We start from the raw sequence: 20,132 nt of genomic DNA on the forward strand, positions 1-20,132 counted from the left end.
TTTTTCCATAAATAGGTGCACTTGATAAATTTTGCGCGTTTGGAAGAAGAAAAGGAATGTGACGCATGATGAGTTTAATAATTTAGAAATACAGAAACAAATCTATTATGTTTGAATAGTGTAACTTTTGTATTATTGGTCAATATTTTTCTGTGATGTGTTAAATCGGCACTTTGGTTTAGCACCATTTGTACTGCTTTATATTATTCATTTCTTTTTTATTCTTTTTTATTTTAAAAAATATGGAAACGAATCTGATGCCTTTGAACAGTTTAACTTTCAACTTCAAATCATTGCTCAATATTTTCAATTTTATTTCTGCAAATTATTGTTTAAGTTAGTAAGGAATCGCTTCTTGATTTTTGCGATGTTTGCATCTTTCACCGTGTTTCCTTAATAATAGTTAAATAAAATTGATTTTACTGAAATGTTCTTTCTTTTTTTTTTCGACTGAAATATTTGACTTTATCTTTTATGCTTTAAATCTTTATTTTCCAAATTATTTAAAAATTGTTTAAGATGCACGACACTTTTTTGTTCTATTAAATATGTCTATTTTTTACTTTGACAAATATTTTTTATTCTAATTTTGCATAAAATTTTTTAATTTGGGCACCACATTATAAAATTTTAATTTTAAACATTTAATGCTTTGTTTCACTACTAGTTTAAAATCTTAATAGATCAATAAAAAATTTTGAAAACTTTCTTGCAAATTTAATCGTAATAGAAAGCTTAGAATTGGGGAGCTAGGAATCATAAAATGGCGTCCTCGAACTAAATATCATCATAGGTGATATTTAATTTCAAATAATCATGTGTTGTCGACTAGTAATGATAAACGGAAAGTCATATTGCAGGGACAGACAAGCTCCGATGGGATATTTTGCTCCGTTACTATGTGTAAGTAATATTAGTGAGATTTAAAATTTCCTTCGGTGCATAAAGGGTTAATTTGGGGGTAGTTAACATGTTGAATGTCACGGGGGCCACCGGTGACCGACGAAGTCAAGGTTATTAGAAACACATAATTCGAGTAAATTTCTAATTTTTTTATATTATTATCGTTACTAAAATGGTTTGAAGCAATTAATGCAATATAGAACACACAAAAATAGTTTTATTTATATGCTCAGAGATGCCAACTTGCTCCGGACAGCGAATAAATATTTTCAAGTGGGAGTTTATTAATTGTGATTCTTGATTTAATAAATTCAATTTAGTAGATTTTTATCCACCACTGTTTCTAAACAATTCGTAGGCTTATATAATTCACCACTTTTTTCAGATATGTCATGCTAAACCTTTTGAAAACTAGCAAAATCTGTCTAATATTTGCAAATTTAGTTTGTCGTTATTTACCGTTTGGCCTGACGGGCAAGCCATGTTAAAATTAGCGTGGCATTCAAAAATGGCGCATGCACTTTAGAAGTAATGGATTTTTTTCAGATTTCAATTAAGTGCTAAAATTAAAACAAACGTCGATATTTAGTGTATTTTTTGAGTTCTACTACAAGCTATTTTTGAAAACAAACATGTCTATTTAAATATTCTTCTTATTTGGATCGCTGAACGTTAAAATAGTATTTAAAATACGGAAAACCTTGGAATATAAACGTATATTTACTTTCAACCACTATTATAAATTTATAGAACCCCTGGCGACTTTTTTAAAAAAAACTATATACCTGTAAAATCTGTTAATGAAAAATAAAATAAAAATATTATTAAACTAAAGTACGAAGTAATTTGCACAAAAGTATGACGTTACTTATTTATTTGGATTGGTTAATAATACTTAAAAGAAAGAAGAAAAAAAAGCAATATTTAAACGAGTAGTTTGAAAAACAGAATCAAATGTAATGTCCGTTTTCTTAAATAGGGATAGGTCCGTACACTGGTACAAAATTTATGGTCCAATTGTCTGGACTCATTAGTTATTTCTTCTTTCTGTATATCTTTAATTTCAATATTTTTTTCTAGAACAGTCTTATTATATCGTTTTTAAACTTATCGTCCAAAACTGGGTTCTAATTGAGGCTTTTTTTACTTTAACATGCTCAAAATTGAGTTGAGCAGATAATTTATAATTTAGTTCGCGATTAAAAATAATTTGCGTACTTGAAACGATGCGAAACAGAAAAAAGTTAGTATATTTGTTGTATGGTGCAAGCCCGCCGCCTGAAAAAAAATTAAAGACAAAAAACACGTAATTAATTTTAATTTTTAATGGCGATTACTATTTTTCCGCATAATATATTATTTCTATAAATTATAGTTTAAATCATTGGGATATGTTTTTCACTTTATGAAATTTCATTTTATTTTTCAATGTTTTTCATTAATTATTATTCTTATTGGAATGAATATTTTTAGAGTCATTATTTGAATTATTGCTTTTTCTCTTGCAGACTTCTAAAGATGGATCTCAAAGATTAACAAGCTCCTGTCCTGCTTTGTATATGACATCGGGTAAGCTAACTGTGTGCATCTTTTCTTGTGGTTTTGTGTTTGATCTAATCGTGTATATGAGTTGACCAAATGAAAAATGGACAAGTGCAGGCCAACTATTACGCTTTCTTCAAAGTATTTTATCGAGTGATAGACATTTAAAGGCAAAACTTTCAGAATTTTTGGTTTTTGCCAACATTTTATATGTCTTACAGATAAAGTTTTGGAACAAAATAGCGTTGCATATGAACTTTTATATCATTTATACATAGTAGTGTGGAAGATAATTTCAAATGAATAAAAAATAATACAATTAAACATAAATATCTCTACCACTAGAATAAAAAGCGTGAGAAGTTTGCTGCCCTGCAATTGTGACAGCGTTAGAAATACAGTAATAATAGCAGTGTCACCGTTCATGGTTATAAAGGAGTACCGCAAATTGCCTGTTACTGATTAACCAGTTCAGATAAGAGCATTTTAAGCGAAAGTACAGTATTTCTTTTATTTTATTAATTTTTTTATGAGAGAATTGAACCGTTCTTTTTCTCACACTATTGCATCGATGTACAGAGTTGATATCTGTACACTTCAATTTTATTTTATAACTTGCGTTGCAATTCTGAGTTTACAACTATCAATTTTCAACACCATTTGCAATTTTGAACACATCCCCAATTATATTATTATTATTATTTTGATAAGAAAACTCTTAACTGTATCAAGCATTGGGACAAACTGGCCTTCAGGGAGTGTTCTTTTTGATGGAACAAACCCACATTTGCGTTTCATAGAGAGAAAAACCTCCCACGGTTTGCCTGACGGCAAGAGGATTTTTACCAATGATCCGTCGACTACAGAAAAAATTTTACGTCAGCCCTACAGTGCGGTGTACGCTTCGAATTTATTTTATTGCCGTCGTTGAACAGTCGACCCAATTTTTGGGTTTGCGACTACTAATGTCCAATTCAGTAGCATTGTAATTTTAAACCCAATCCAGAAGACAAGGAAACTCAATGATCAAGTATTGGGAGAAATTTGCCTTTGTATAGGACTTTTTGATAGAACTAACCCGCATTTGCGTTACATGGAAAAGGAAACCACGTAAACCTCCCACGGTTAGCCTGGCTGTAAGGGGACTCTAATCCATGATTCATCTTCCACTGAGGGTATTTTACGTCAATACTGTGGTCGGTGCAAGCCGGATGCGGAATTCGTATCGACCAGCCATCGCTAGGATTCGAACCCGGTTCACCTCATTGGCAGGCGAATGTACACTTCGATTGTCATTAATTATTTTATCAACAACAGCGATGGATTAGTTGAAACTCATGTTAGTTGGTTTTCCTGGGGGTTAGTATGATGTACACCGTTCTCCAAAACGTTAACGCCATTTGTTGATAGCTGTTAGTCCTCGACAGTGCAAACAACCATTATTCGACTAAAAATATCCATATTACTCTCACCATTTGCCAATAAAAATCGTACTGATCGTTATTATCTATTGGACGGATACATCTTAGTCTACTTAACATTCACTTTAAATGTTCTCATGTGAACTGGTTAAACAGTTGTACGCAGCATTCGGTGCACTCCTCATACCTTAATTTATAATCTTAAGAGTAGCGCTATAGCATTTCTTGAGCTAGGCAATCCTTATATCTTCCTTAACTGAGATTAAAACCTCTTAGCTCCGTAAGAGCCTTGTGCCTGTACAATCTTAGAATTTCTTAGTGTTTTTCTCCTTCGTTTATTATAAAATTTTGATATTATTTTAAAACACAATACCTTTTTAAAGGATTAGCGGCCAAGTCCATAAATTGGGGAGAAATAAGAGGAGTTTAGGTTTTTCCTGAAAAAAATTTTATTGAATTTACTCTCTTTATTTATGTAACTTTACTCTGTACCTCCTGTTACTGTAAAATTTTATAAATGCTTTATGTACTTTCATTAAAAAAGAAGAAAAACGAAAATTTAACTGTTAAATCCTTTAGTCGGAAATTATGAAAGAAAATTTAAGCTTTCTAACTAAACAATTTATCTAAAGTAATCGATAGAATTATATGGTATCTTATCTCTTAATCTCATAGTGCTTCCTCTTTAGTATAGCACTTCAAAAAATATTGTTGAGTAAATATGAAGAATTTTTGGCAATATAACGTTAACCCAAGTGTCATCCAAAAAAGTAATTTTTCATATTTTTTTGAGACAAAAAAATCATAAGTTTGCGAAGTTTCGAATATAACATCAGAGTGCATAAAAACATCCTATTACTAACATGGAATTCGTGGGTATTTTTCTTAAAAATTCTCCTGGACAATTTGAATTTGTGACTTCCCATTTTATTGCCCCAATGCCGTCATAAAATGGTTACTGTTAGTTTACTACCCAAAATTAAATACAAATGCGTACGAAATTAAATAATTGTTCAGCTTTCTTTTGCATCAAGGTCTCGATTAAGAAAGAGACGAATATATATTCGTATTTCTTACGAGACAATAAAACAGTTCATTAATTACAACCATTCTATATATTTCTTCACTGTCTTAAATTTTATGATGCTCATTAATTTTAAGAAACGATCAAACATTATTTGAGAAGTTATATATTTTTTTGTTTTTATTTAAAGGAGACGGCTCCAGCGTATCTTTGGATGGAGCTGCCATCACGATGCGGAACATCCAACAGAGGAGGACATCCTTATCTTCCAATTCTTTTGATTCTGCTTTTATCGAACCATTTAATGTCAAGATTCATGTCAATGATCTGACTCCTGCCCCATCTCAAGAGTGCCTCAATCTCTGCTCTCCTCCCAGCGAAAGCGACTGCTCGTTCACAGGAAAGTCGTTGTATGAGGATACAAATGTTTCTAAAAAGTCTAACATTGGTGGTACAACCTCGAAAAGACTCGCTAAGCGGTCCAGCAAGAAAACACCTACACGACGACAAAGTTGGTCTTCCTTAGGTGCTGGAGGAACAAATTATGCTGACGATAAACATCTCTTGCAACGGAGGTATGCAGAATCGCTTGGAATTTCTTTTGGGTATTATATTTTGCAAAATCACAATCATTGCAAATGGATTTGCAATTGGCGTACTAAAGAATTCTATGTATTCAAATAGATTAGTTATTGGTTTGGTTGCAACGTTGCATCAGAGCAACACTAATGGGCTATAGGAACGGTTTGGGATTGATCGTTAATGATGATATAATGCCAATACTAGCGCATGCCCATACTGCACTACTACCGTATTAAGGCTGCATTTCGGAGGCTCAGTCGTATTATGAAATGATGCTTATTCGCGAATAATATGCTATTTTTATAACTGCTGTAAGTATGCAACTGTTACTCATGACTGTTAGATGCAAAGCCAACGCTGTATTTTGAAAATGCCGCAAAACGTCAATATAGAGAAAAGCCACAATTTTATGAAAATGAAAAGCGTTTGTAGTCTAATTTTTTTAACATTTAAAAACTTATTCCAATGCTGCACTACCTGGGCTTATAAAAATTTGCAAAAACTTAGAATATTGCAGTGATTTTGATAATTTTCATCTAGGTTGAAAAAAGTCGTCAAATTGGCGATTTAGTTGAACTTTTAAAATATTTAAGTTATTTGTCTGTTCTAAAGCCCAGATAATTCTTCACGGTAAGATTATGTATATAGTTTAAAATCATCGCATTGCTTCAAGTGGCAACTGTGGCTTTTTCCCCCCTTGACGACAGAGCTTCGAAAAACAGCGTTAATTAATAGGGCAGGTAGTGGTAGTAATCACCCAGGCATTCCTCAACAGCCCAACCATGTATGGACGTTTCCGATTCTGAAATCAACGGAAGCAATATATTAAAGTGGACTCCGAACCACTGAGATACAATCAAAGAAAAGTGCAGTCGAAAAGTCGAATAGAACCCTGACCCTAACTGTGTTACTTGAAGACCACTCTGTCTGGAGAGCTACCTGGATTTGGCTTTGGTATATTATAGAATTGTATGCATTCACTATATGCGAGATCTCATGAAAGTAAATATATCACGTAGCTATAATGGTAGGCAGTCAATATAAAGTTGAATTACTAATCGCGTATGCATACACAATACTCAAGATGTTATAAAAGTAACATTGCTACAACTTGAAAATGAAAATCAGTTGAACCCACCATGCGAGTTGGTCTTGGTAAGTCACAATCATACCGCAACTAGTGTCAAAACGGTCCGGTTCACGTGGTAATATTTTAAGAGGGTGCTATACCGTGGGAGAAACTTTTCATTGCGAATTCTTTTTTACCTATATAGGTAACATGGTGCGTAGCTTTTTTAAAAAGTGCTTAAAGGTGCTTATTTTCGATTTTTTTTTAATTTAAAAGTCCTTAAAGGTGCTTTTATCATTGGGTGTTTTTAAAAAGTGCTTTATTTTCCCTTTTCAAAAATTAGATTTTTTTCGATTTTCGCCTCGTATTTCGCAAAAGCGTTCTTTTCACATTGTTCTATTCAACGTTTTCACAATTCATTTCACCAAAAACGTATGAAAGCGCCAATCATTTTACACGTTTGATGAAATACTTGCGAGACCCGCATGTACGTACGTCTACTGAGTTGGGTTCGGTGAGATTTCTTGAAACTCTGCTGCATTTTGCAAGATATTCTCAATTTCAGACTTCATTTTCCACCCTCTGTTATTGAACCTAAAAATCTCGATCTTTTTAGCTTGTCTAATATAATCAAGAAAAGAACTATTTGTCAGAAACTAGTTATTTCATCATGATCATGTAAAGTCTTTGAAAACTATTTTGAATTTTGTTCATGTATATAGTGCATAAAAATATTTTTTGAGTGCTTAAAAGGTACTTATTTTTTGTTGAGAGATTTGGCTACGCACCTTGGGTAATGTAAAGAAGGAAAAAAAATGAGTTCAGGTAAACTGAGAGTAAACCATGAACTTTCAAATTCTGAAAAAATGTTTTTAAAATATCAAAATATAAACAAATTATTGCAGGATTACGCAGTGGGGAAGTTATCATATAGTAATTTGTTTGCGTTTTGATATTTTAAAAACGTTTTTTTCAGCATTTGAAAGTTCATGGTTTACTCTCGGCTTACCTGAACTCACCTTTGCTACACTTTAAATTACTTACATAGGTGAAGGAAAATTTGCCATGAATTTTTTTTACACGGCATAGCGTTGTTTTTAAGAAGGACCCTTTTAATGACTACTCCTTTTTGCTTTTTCATGTTTATACGTAAAATGGTGTGAGTACTATTAGGGGATTATAATTAAATATATTTTCAATCAAAAATAATAGGATTTAACAAAACTTTTTTCGTATTTATGTCTAAAAATTATGTACAGGATTCGAAACGAGACCTGTGGAATTAACTTAACAAACTAGTTATTAACTGTAAACAGTAGGTCAATACAGGCAGATGCACCGTACTACTCTATCTTAATTTTTTTTTTTTATTCTTTCTTTTCATTTTAATGGAATAAATTTTAAAAATATTTCGTGGGAATAGGTGTAAAGCTCTATTTTGCTCACGCCTAACTTTTTCTCTAAATAAGATTTTTTTTTTTTTTTTTTTTAGTTTGGAGAATTAGTAAATTAAATTCATATAAGCTTTCATCAAATTCAAATGTTTGCTTAGCAGACAATATATGACGATTTTTAAAATAATTGTTGAACTTTTTAACTTTTGATGTTAAAAAGTATTTAATTTAGCATCCGTTTGTTTTTTGATAATGATTCCCAAATTCATTTACTTAGTATTATAAGTGATTCCAAGCATTAATTTTTTTGTTAAAACCATTATAAAAATCGAAATACAAACTTAAGTTAGTGCTGCACTATTGACTTAAATAATAATTAGATTTTTTTTCTAGTTTCATTTGGGTTCACGTTTCATTTGCTACATTGCATTCATTTGCTACATTACACATTTGATAAGAAATATCTCATCTAAAAATCATGAATTTTATTTTGCTGGGTTTGTGCACATGTTTCGAAAATGTTTGTGCAAGAATTTTATAGCAGCGTTTCTCCAAAATAAGATATAAATAAAATTCCCCGTTGTATTGGATATTGAACTCAATTGAATCTTATTGGTAATGTTTGAATTTTATTGGTAATAAGGCTTTTATTTGCGTACTGTTGTCCATCCAAATTGCCCCATAAGTTTTCTGTCGGATTAGGATCAAGACTACCGTTTGCCAGCTTAATATTTTGATTTTTTTCATTTTAAAAAATTGTTCGCAGTGTTGAAATTAAATAAATTTTTTCCACTTTTTTATTTACTTGATAAAGTAAAACTTATTTCAGTCGCTGCACTATTTTAATATTATTGATTTTATGCAGTGTTTCATAAAAATGAGTGATATTTGGTTCGGTTTTATAATTTTGTTACACACAATTATAGGAAGGAGTCTTAACAAATCGTCAAATGGTTTTGATAAAAATAATAAAAATAAATAAAAGAATTTAAGAACTAAGGATAAGTTACTTGTATAAATAAAAATGTGTTCAGTCAGTTCCTCATCAAATCAAAGTTTTAATTCAATTACAGTGAAAACTGTTAAGTTAACCAAATCTGTAAGTTGATTACCTGTCAAATTTGAAAATAATTATCAAATATCAAACTCTTAAAACCAATTTAATTTACCCATTATAAGTTAAAAATTTAATTATTCTATTTGATCAACTCAATAAGTGATCAACTTACGCTATGATCAATTTACACTGCAATAGGAAGGCGTCTTACCAAATCCTAAGGAGGTTGTATAACCATGAAATGTTATTAATACATGCTTAAGAAATTATGAATTTTTGTTTTTGTCTTATCGTTAAATTACTGCGGTAAAAAGGCAATTTATTTTAATAATTTAGCCAGCACTGTTTGTTAATTTATCAGTGTGTATACATGAATAGCATTTTTACACAATAAAAAAGCACTTTTTTATTCAATTTAGAGAAATATTAATATTTTATCTAGGCATTTAAAGTTAGAGCACAATTTTAAGATTCGATTTATTAATTATAAAATGTAAAAAAAAATTTTTGCGATAGAATCGCCTATTCTTTCAATAGCTTCAAATTTATTGTAAAAAAAAATTTTTTTTTTTAATTATTTATTACTTTTTTTGTCTAAGGAAGTAGGATAAGGAAGACCCTTCCAAATAGAGTTAGTTGCCTGTCTGCTGCTCGATTTTTTTTAATAGAATCTCATGCTCTCTACTCCTCGGCCTGTCAACCTTACTTATTTTGTTTGTTTTGTTATATAAAAAAAAGTGTCCAGATAATGGATTGTTCCTGAAAACGTCCCCCATTATTATTATAAGATACGGCCCTGAAGTGTTTGCCATCTTTAAGATACTCTTCAGCTGGCATCTTTCGTTTTCTATTTACCTCTTATCAAAAAAGAATATGTCAGTATATTCTCCTTCAAAATATTATAACGAAAACAAAATGTTAGCTTAAAGGCAAACACCCCTATAAAATTTTCAAGGAATTTGTATTATTCTTTATATAGTACAGAATTATTCTAAGTATTCGATTGTATCTTACTGTTCGAAAATTTTTCGAGTGCATTTAAATTTAAAAAGAAAATAACTAAAAATCGCTAATAATTTATTTAGGCATTTAATTACAATTGAGTAAACAAGTTTTATTATTGTTGACAAAAAAAGAATCATTTTATGTAAATAATTCAAAAGATGTGGAGAAAGACTAAAAAATTAGCATATTTTAGGAAAATAGAAGCGTATTGAAAGACAAAGGCTTTAAAAAGTAAGACATATTTTAAGGAAATCGAGGCATATTGAAAGATAAAGGCTCTAAAAAATCGTTTACGTTATACGAACGCTAAAGGCATAACTCCTGTTTTTTTTTTTTTTTTTTTTCCCCTTCCTTCCTGTAAATGGATGTAATAACCCTCTCAAATTAAAAATGCATTATTATTATTTTTTTCTTCTAAAGGACGTTTTTCGTAATCGCGGGCTGGATAACATTCTCAGTGATTTACGTAATGCCATTGATGAAAGCGTTTACAGCATCTATATATTTTTTTCTTTTTTGCATATTTCGCCATATCTTTGAAACTATTTACGCGTATCGAAAAAATTTCGTATAGAATTATAAACCTTAATTTATTTACCTTAATTGGAATCAGTTCCCGAAAAGGAACTATATCTTTAATATATTTATATTATTTTTATTGTAGAATTAACTTTTTAGATTATTTCTAATATGCATTTTTTTTTTAAATATATAATTTAATCCAAGCAAAAAAAAGCGGCTATAAAATTCAAAGGATCTATCGATATCATTAGGTTTGAAGAAAAAAAGTGAAAGTGACTATAAAGAAAGTGACTACTAAATTATTAGAGTCTACTAGCCACTGGCTACTAACTGAAAAGTTAAATTTTCAAGTCTAGTTGTGATTCTCTCCACTTTAAAGGAGTGAATATTTATTTTTTTAGCATTTTTGTATTATTTATTAAATATCATGCAAAATTTGTTCAGTTTATTTGAATTGTTTGAATTAAATTAGTTAAACTGTGTTTGAGGAGTATTTAGTTATTTTTTATTAACTGATACATTGTTTACTATTTGAAGGTGGAGTCTCAGCAGTTTAGACTCAGAAACTGAAGATGCATTTTGCAAATCAAATACAACTGCAAGTTTCAGGTCTAAGAAGTATTCCACAAAAAATATTAACCTCTCACAGATATCTAGGGAAAAGAAGCAACATTTTTCTGGTAAGTAATCTGAAAAGTATGTTAATATTTTTTCAAACTGAAATTACTTTGCAAAAATATAATTTTTTTTACCGAAAAGCAAACCCATTAAACAGTTTGAAAGGAGCAATCTAAAATTATATTTATCAAAGAAAATTTTTGATCAACAAACCTATCTAAAAATGATCAAATCATCTTTAGATATGAGTTTTTTTTCTCTCAAGTTTTCTTGCATTTATTTCATTGTAGCTTCTATGATTTTTCTCTTCATTTACTGAAGACAAATCTGAATACTTTAATCTGCATTTTTATATTCATTTTTATTTTGTTCCTGTAATATATAGGAAATTACTTATAAAACTCAACATTGAACTGCTTTAAAAAAATTTAAAAAAAAAATTCATTCTGAATTATTGTTTTTCTCTTTAACATTCCCTATTCATAAAAACAGCATAAAGTGTCCTAATCGCAATGGACTAATTTTTTTGAGCACATTTTCTTTCAAACATAGGACATTAGCAAAGTTAGCCTTCAGTATGTTAATATTACAAGCATAATTTACTGGAAAAAAATTTTTAAATCATTTATATGTTTGTTAAAGTTCTGTAACCATGTTCCACCTCGCTAAAATGTACTGGAACATTGCACCGGCACAATCCAGTCCCACTGCACCCCAGCATATCATGATCTTTATATCTAGTAATATGTGTAGCTGCTACCCATACTCTTATATTAGTCCTATAGGTGTGTATACTTACCATTATTTGTGTATTTAATGATATTTTTTTAAAAATAGAATTTTCTGTATTTCATCAATTATCCATATTTAGAATTTAAGTGCATGTTAACAGGTTCTAAACTTGATTCTCAAACGACAATGATGGCTATCGAATTTTTCTCCTTTTACACTGTTTTTGAAGCAGTGTTTAAAAAAAAAATAATAAAAAAATTCCATGAAAACAAATAGTTTCTTTTTTTTACTCAAAAAATTGCTTCTACTATTGGCAGAAATGTAGTTTTTCTGTTTATAGTGTTTAAATATAGTTAATAGGATAATATGTGTTTCTTTAGACATTGATAACTTTTGTTACCTAAGTTTTTCTATTAAAAACTTAGAACTTGAATCTATAAAAGCAACTAAACTGAAATTCTATTTATTTTCTTTAGTGATGATAATATTTTTACTGTTAAATATTCTATAAATAATATCTGTAATTGATAATTTGGAAGAAAAAAAGAAAATACACATACTTTTTGTGAAGGATTTTGTTTTTGTGAACTTGAAAATAATCTATTCGCAATTTTCTTAATTGGAAAAAGTAGTGTGATTATTAGCGTGTTAGTAATAGGGTTTCTTTAGCTAGGGCCCTATTTTTGTGAATCATATGTAAAAATAAGACTCTGTTTATGTGAAAAAAACACAAAAATTAAGTCTTTTAACAATTTTAGTATTGTTAGAAGACTAAAATTGTAAATTAAAAGCGTCATTGACTATGTTTTTGAAAAAATAAGTTTTGTAAAAGGTTCATTTTTCTGTTAAAATATTTTGTGAAGAATCCGCTTTTAAGATAAGCAATTTTTTGAAGGGTCCATTTAATGATAAAAAAGACTCACATTAAATGACTAGATGGTTAGGTGAGTTATACTCTGTTCGAAACTTTTTTTGTATTACTTATTTTATTTTTAAATGGTTTTTTTTTTAACACTATATGTATCATAATTCAAAAGCTATATATATATACTGTACTAAAACGAAAATTTTTCTTAAGGATAACATAGCAAATGTTGCATCAAAAGACTTCCTTTTTTTAATGATCAATATTTTAACTGAAGTAATAAATTAATTTTAGAGTATTTGAAGGTATTGTTTTTATTTAATTTTTTTATTTTCCATTTACTCTTTTTTTTCTTTCTAAAGAATTCAAATTTTATAGATCATAAATATGTTTTGATATTATTAAAAAAAATTTGTTTCTCTTGTTATGATAAGAATTTTAAAATAAATTGCTGATAAAAAATTAATTTATATTATTTTCATTTCAGATGGTAGCTGTGAAGAATCAATATTATCTAAGTCATCTAAACAGTCTTCTAGTTTCCCAAGTATGGGAGTTACAACAACTGAAGCTGACGAGGTTATAAATCTTTATTATTTTTTTATGTATATTATTATTTATTTTATGTAATGTTGTGTATTTTATGTGATAGTGTTTCAGATAAACATAAGATTTATATTAAGCAGTATTATTTTTATTTATTTATTAAAATTTGTTATTTCAAATAAGAACTATGCGTAATCCAGATGGCATATTTATTTTAAAAAGATTTTATGTATATCATGAACACAGTGCTAAATTGGCTGGCTTCTCCATTATATATTATCCAATTCAGTATCATATTTTGATTCTTCCCGCTTTTTATCGTAAACACGTTCCAACTAGTGAGTAAGCCCCTAGTTCATAGAAAAAAGATTGCTTGTTTTATGAGCTCACTTTAAAGTATTGTTATAAGAGGTAGTTGGTATTTTCAAGTTTAAAAATTTAAATTATGCATGATTTTGGAATGTACGTCTTAAAGAATGTTCTGTAGTCCTCACATTTACTGTGCACATTTAGAATCATTGTTAAAAAGGTATAATTCATAAAGGGTCTCAAATTAATATTTAAGCTTTAAAAAAAAAACACTCAAATTTTTTTTAATCAAAATTACTTTTAAAATTACTTGTTTGATGGGAACTAGGTATTTTCTCTTAGTTGCTATATCCCTCTTCTCTGGAATTAAAGCAAAATATGATATTTTTTAACTCTTCTTCAGTAATGTTTCTGATGATTTTTTTTTCTTTTTATTATTATTATTTTATTTTTATTTTTTTGTGTAAACATTTATTTTTGTGGTCCTTAATATATATATTTCTTCACTTCATTTTTTACAAGAAAACTAAAACTATGTATTAAGGGTGATGATTAAAGAAAAGTCTATATATGTTCGATAATCCATAACCTTAATTGGTATTTTTAGAATTTTTATCATAAATGAATTTATAAAACCTTGCATAATATGGGGTTATTAACATTTTATGGATGAAAAGAGAAGGTGATTAACTTTCATCCAGCATTTTAACTGGTTTCTATTGATTTTAAAATCACTTTTACTGTGTATAACTTTGATGATTGTTTGAAAATGTTAAAAACTTACATTCTCGATATACTGTGACTTGACAAGAATATTTCTTTATTTATGATCCAAGGAATTCTTATACTTTATTATTTATCTAAAAATTATTATGTATGCCAAATTTTAGTACAGAAAACATAATTTTTAGACATATTTTATCTAAATTTTCTCTTTTTAATTTGTTAGAAGGTAGAGCCCCAGAAGACCTACAGTGCTGGTAGCTTGAGTTCCTCTGCTCTGCAATTCCTGGACACGTTTAAGAACCAACCATTGCAAAAATCTTTGTCCACTCCTACTATAACAGTTGAAGACGAAATAATTAATAAAGGTGAGAGCTTTTTTTTTTTTATTCTGCTTTTCTCTGACTTTTTTTGTAAGCCACTAAATGTAATATTTCTTTTCTATCATTTTTTAGCCAAAGAAGAAAATACACTTTGTAATAGGCAAAGGTAAGCTATAAACTTTTCTTATAAAGTGATCCCTATTTTTTTAGAGAAAAAACTATTTCATGAACTTATTTTATTTTCTAATCGTCATTGAACAGCCGACCCAATACTCGGTTTACAACTACTAATGTTCAACTCCGTAGCCTTGTAATTTTAAACCCAATACAGAAGACAAGGAAACTCAATGATCAAGTATTGGGAGAAATTTGCCTTTGTATAGGACTTTTTGATAGAACTAACCCGCATTTGCGTTACATGGAGAGGAAGACCACGAGAACTTCCCACAGTTAGCCTGATGGCAAAGGGACTCTAACTCATGATCCGTCTACCACTGAGGATATTTCACATCAGCACCTGGTCGGTGCAAGCCGAATGCGGATTCGTATTGACCAGCCATTGTTCGGGTTCACCTCATTGGAAGGCAAGCGCTCAATCCCCTGAGCCACCGCAGTTCTGTATCATGATCTTGTCTTATTAGTAATTGCATTTTAACCAATTCAGCATTTGTCCTTTTTAAAAAAAATTATTACTAAGGCTGGACTATGACTAAAGCCGGATATACTCTGTTTCAAACTAGCTCTGCATAGTTTATGGGTAAAGAAATCTCTGGTCATGGTGATTTTGCTCTAGATTATGTGACCGGGTACACTCCCTTCTTTACAGCTGATAATTTTTCTGTATTTTGTGTCATTTTCTGCACAGAGTCTCAAATCTCCTACATTTTACTACAATATGCATTAAAACTGTGTAGCTTCTTAGAACTACTACACATAGGTCAATAAGGATAGGTTCTCGTGCCTTTCTCAGACAATGACATCTTGAATTTTTGCTGTGCTACAGTCTGATCATTGTTTTAATATTGAAAAACGTTCAATAATTATTGAAAAATATTCACCCAGTATCCTAAAGAACAAATAAATCATACCGAAAGTCTTGCAGTCCTTCATGACGTCATAGCTGCTCAGAATAATGTAAATCAAGGCATTCGTATCATCAGGCGGAAGTTATAAACGCCTCTTATTGTACTGCCATCTGCTGAGTATAGAGAGAACCTCTGTCAGGAATAAGGCGAATAAGATGATAAGCATCTGACAGTACAAAAAAATTTATCATATTTTTAATTCTATTAGGGATAAGAGTTAATTGTTTTAAAACACTGCATTTCACTTGGATGAACATTATATTCTCATAACTGTACTTTTGATTCTTTGAATAGGGAATAAAAATTTTAAGTGTGTTAATTCTGCATATTAAGTAATTTTTTTTCCTTCAATTTTTAGTGAATCTTCTGCATTTAAAAAAAATGGGGGTTTTCGGGGTTTTCATAATACTGAATCAGTTAAGCTCATTCCTTATTTTATTTATTTTCAGCTAAATTTATTTCGGTTACAAAGAAACATATTTCTAATAGTTAGATTCTTTCATGTAAAAACCATAAGTTTATGTTATAGAAATTTATTATATTGTTATTAAAATTTCTTAGCCCTCTGCACATTCTGATTCTTTTATGTAAAAACCATAAATTTATATTATAGAAACTTATTATATTGTTATTAAAATTTCTTAGCCCTCTGCACATTCTGATTCTTTTATGTAAAAACTATAATTTATATTATAAAAACTTATTATATTGTTATTAAAATTTCTTAGCCCTCTGCACATTCTGATTCTTTTATGTAAAAACCATAAATTTATGTTATAGAAACTTATTATATTGTTATTAAAATTTCTTAGCACTCTGCACATTCTGATTCTTTTATATAAAAACCATAAATTTATATTATAGAAACTTATTATATTATTATTAAAATTACTTAGCACTCTGCACACTCTTAACCTTTTTCTTTAAATGAAAATATCTGTTTGAAATTTCATCTTGAATTTTTTTTTCTTATTATTTTATTACATGCACATTTATATTATTTTTAGTTTAAGCACAATGCACCCTTTACCTCTTCACGACCTTAGCCCTCAGATGCACGACTCTCTAGAATGTGATGAAAATATGGCCGAAATTCAGCAATTATCTTTAACTTCATTAATTAGAGAGTAAGTTTAGCTGTTAACTTTGAAATGTGAAATGTATTTAATATCTTTGATCAGACTTGTTCATGATATTGTATTCACCTTGTAAATATTTCTTTCTTTTTCCTAGTGTCCAAATGCAAACTGCTGCTGGTGATAGCGATGAAGAAAAAGTTTTTGTAAAGAGAAAGAAACGGTCAAGCATATTTTTTAAGAAAAAGCCTGTAAGTTTGTGTCATGCGTTTTTTTTAAAAAATATCTCTATTTTTAAGGTTATTATTCATGTGATGATTATTAGTTTTCAAGTGATTAAGTAGTACATATCTATCTATATATATATTTTAATAACAGTTAATTTACGAGTGAAGATTTTATGATTAATATAAATAGCAGCTTAAATTTTTTTTAAAATAATATAGAAATGGCAAAATAATAATAGTTTAGTGATTTATTTTTACTGTGACTTTTTTATTAAAGATGCTTTTTTATTTATAAGTAGTTGCTCAAAATATTTTAAAAATTATATAGCGCTAGCAAAATAATGATTGTTGTCTAGAGATTTTTCTTACTGTGAATTTTCAAGTAAAGATACTTTTTATTACTATAAACAGCTGGTCAAAATATTTTAAAAATAATATAGCACTATCAGAATATTAATCCTTGCATCTAATGATTTTTTTACTTAGAATTTTAAAACCAAGATGCTTTTTAATTATCTAAGTCTAGTAACTCAAAGTAAATAAAATAAAAATTATATATAGATAAAGATAGCTAGACAATCTCCGAACGAGGCCTCTAAAATGAAGAAAATTCCTGAGCTCTCAAGTGTAAAGAGGTATAATACAGTGCAATAAATAAGCTTGTACACTAATACATATTGAAGATACCCTGAAAAAACATGTTAGATTGATTCTTATCATAACATTCTGTTGCTGCAAATTATATTTTCTTTTGCCCTTTTTTTTATTTTTAATATTAAACATAGTTGTCAAACTCTTTTTGCCCTTTTTTTTGTTTTGTTAGTAATATTTTATTGTGATTTTAATGTTTTTATTTTTCAGGACAAAAATAAAATTAAAGAAGGAAAGAAAGCTCCCCACCAATACATTATATGTTCTGGCTCATTGGGTGTCTGTGATGTTTGTCAAAAACCATTTAACAAAAAGACAGCTTTGAAGTGTGAAAGTAAGTTTTCTTGTGCTACATATATAATATATTGAAGTATTTATTATTTCTGGCAAAATTGTATTTATTAGATGTATTTATTTATCATTTTTAGCTTGGAGCAAAATAATAATAAGCCGCATTTTAAAACTGTTCTAGAGAGTGTATTTATTTCGTGAAGAGAACTGTGGACAATGAGATTTCCTGTGAATTATAATTTTATTTAGTGGAAATTCCGCAAAATTTTGAAGTATTCATCAGAAAATAATACTGTGGAACAAGTTGAGAAAAAAAGCAAGGCTATATTGCTTCAAGTCTTACATACTTAATATTTCTTTTTGTTGGCCATAAGTGTAACACTATTGTAACATTAGTAATTGAATCTTTTTTTTTACACTTTTAACAGGAATGAAAATTAATAAATTAAGTATTTAATTTTTCTTGCTATTTTCATTGCAGATTGTCTAGTTGTGGTTCATGATAGTTCTTGTAAAGATCAGGTCATTGACTGTAATAAATTCAAGCTGCAGCGAGTAAGGGTTTTTGTTAAATCTTCTCATTTAAAATTTGAACATTATTTTTTTTTTAAAAATTGGCTAAAATTCTTTTTTGTTTTCAGTCTCAATCCAAGTCAAATTATGTATCATTAGGAAAAGAAATGAATTCAGCTGGAATCAATGGTAGTTCTTGTAAGTAATTATTATGGGTAAAACAATCCTATATAACTTTTATGTATATATAACAATCATATATATCATCATAATCATTATATCATCTATAACCATCTCTTATAACTTAATTTTTTAGTAAGCTTTCTGTCAAAATAACATATTTTGTAATTTAGTAATTTTTTATCAATATGTGTATTAGTTATATCTTATTTGTGTACTTATTTTATTAGTATTGTGTGTGCAAATATATTTTCTGTGCATGCCTTTTCTCCCAATCTATATGTAAATGATGTTTGTTGAGCTTTTTAAAAATGAACCCAAATATTCTGATTGGTTTCATTGGAGTAACTGCTAGTGCAATATTTTTATTTGTTAATTAATAATCAAGAATGCTGTTGCTTTTACTTTAAAAAAAAATTCTGATAAAAAAATCAAAGTAAATATGTAATATTGTGATAATTAAAATAGTGTCAGTTGGTCATATGATTATGTCCCTAAATGTGAGTTACTACTATCAGGCGTAATTTATCCTCTCTTTCTTTATACTATTATTTCAAAATGGTCATTTTGTGGGAGGGTTCTCTTACTTCTTTTTCTGTAGTATAAATTAATATTTTCCCTTGGTAATTGGTTTCATTCATGAGGGTGCGCAACCTTTTATGGAGGAAGGTCTCAAAAAATAGCTTTTGCAAGCCGAATATTTTTAAGTAATAAAATATTTGAATTATTTTACTTTTTTTTCATCTTTAAAAAACTGAAATTTTAGCAGGTTTTAAATTTTTTCTGTTGAAAAATTAATTTACTATTATTGTTAGTTAATACTGTCGTAAATGTTTGAATAAATCTTTAAGCTAGATTTATTTAAGGCAGTTTTTATATGGTTGAAAATTTTATTTAAAAAAAATCTAAATTTTATTAGATTTTTACCTTTAAACACCTTTAATTTGTGCCTCAGCATTTGGGAATTTTAATGTTTTAATTTCATTATTTCTTTAAATTTTATTAAAAATAGTTTTAAAATTCCCGACACTAGTTTTATAAGTTATACCTCTTAATTTTTGGCTTTAAGCTTTCAAGCACTTTGATTATTTACTGACCACATTCAAGGACTTCAGATCATGTTCCCCTAATTTAGTTTATAATATTCTGTGCGCAACTTTTTATTCATTTTAGCATAGATCCATGATACATTAGTCTGTAAGCTGGTGGCTAATTTAATTATTGCAATATAACTTTTTAATAAATGTTGCATGCTTGTTATGTGTTTATAATACATTTTAACCCAATCCCTGCCTGTTACATAGTGTATGTGTATGTGCTTTCAGGCAACATATCTCATTACTCAAATAGATACCTCTATTTGGTGAGGCCCTTGTCACAAAGCATGTGTCATCTAGGTGTGTTTCATAATATCATTCATCATTGTTGGTGAGAGCTTTCAATTAAATGCTCTGTTCTTAATGTAACATTTGGA

At 28.9% G+C, this 20,132-nt stretch overlaps 1 protein-coding gene across 9 annotated transcripts in view; it reads left to right on the forward strand.

Annotated features, from left to right (window-relative positions):
• LOC107454046 (rho guanine nucleotide exchange factor 28) overlaps positions 1-20,132 on the forward strand; it is a 260,406-nt gene that overhangs the window by 209,000 nt on the left and 31,274 nt on the right. For 5 of the 9 annotated variants that reach the window (XM_043048253.3, XM_043048250.3, XM_043048254.3 and 2 more), the window contains 12 exons: positions 2,412-2,472; positions 5,081-5,465; positions 11,057-11,199; positions 13,222-13,313; positions 14,539-14,680; positions 14,768-14,801; positions 16,728-16,847; positions 16,954-17,047; positions 17,885-18,008; positions 18,447-18,520; positions 18,607-18,676; positions 19,984-20,055. In XM_043048253.3, the coding sequence (XP_042904187.1) occupies positions 2,412-2,472; positions 5,081-5,465; positions 11,057-11,199; positions 13,222-13,313; positions 14,539-14,680; positions 14,768-14,801; positions 16,728-16,847; positions 16,954-17,047; positions 17,885-18,008; positions 18,447-18,520; positions 18,607-18,676; positions 19,984-20,055 (1,411 nt within the window). The remainder of the gene's footprint in view (positions 1-2,411; positions 2,473-5,080; positions 5,466-11,056; positions 11,200-13,221; positions 13,314-14,538; positions 14,681-14,767; positions 14,802-16,727; positions 16,848-16,953; positions 17,048-17,884; positions 18,009-18,446; positions 18,521-18,606; positions 18,677-19,983; positions 20,056-20,132) is intronic. The other 4 variants (XM_043048256.3, XM_071181381.2, XM_043048255.3 and 1 more) reach the window with 3 other exon arrangements.

Source organism: Parasteatoda tepidariorum, chromosome 8 (genome assembly GCF_982258835.1).
Source record: "Parasteatoda tepidariorum strain Cologne lab strain chromosome 8, Ptep-v5.0, whole genome shotgun sequence".
In the NCBI taxonomy this organism is placed as follows: Eukaryota; Metazoa; Arthropoda; class Arachnida; order Araneae; family Theridiidae; genus Parasteatoda; species Parasteatoda tepidariorum.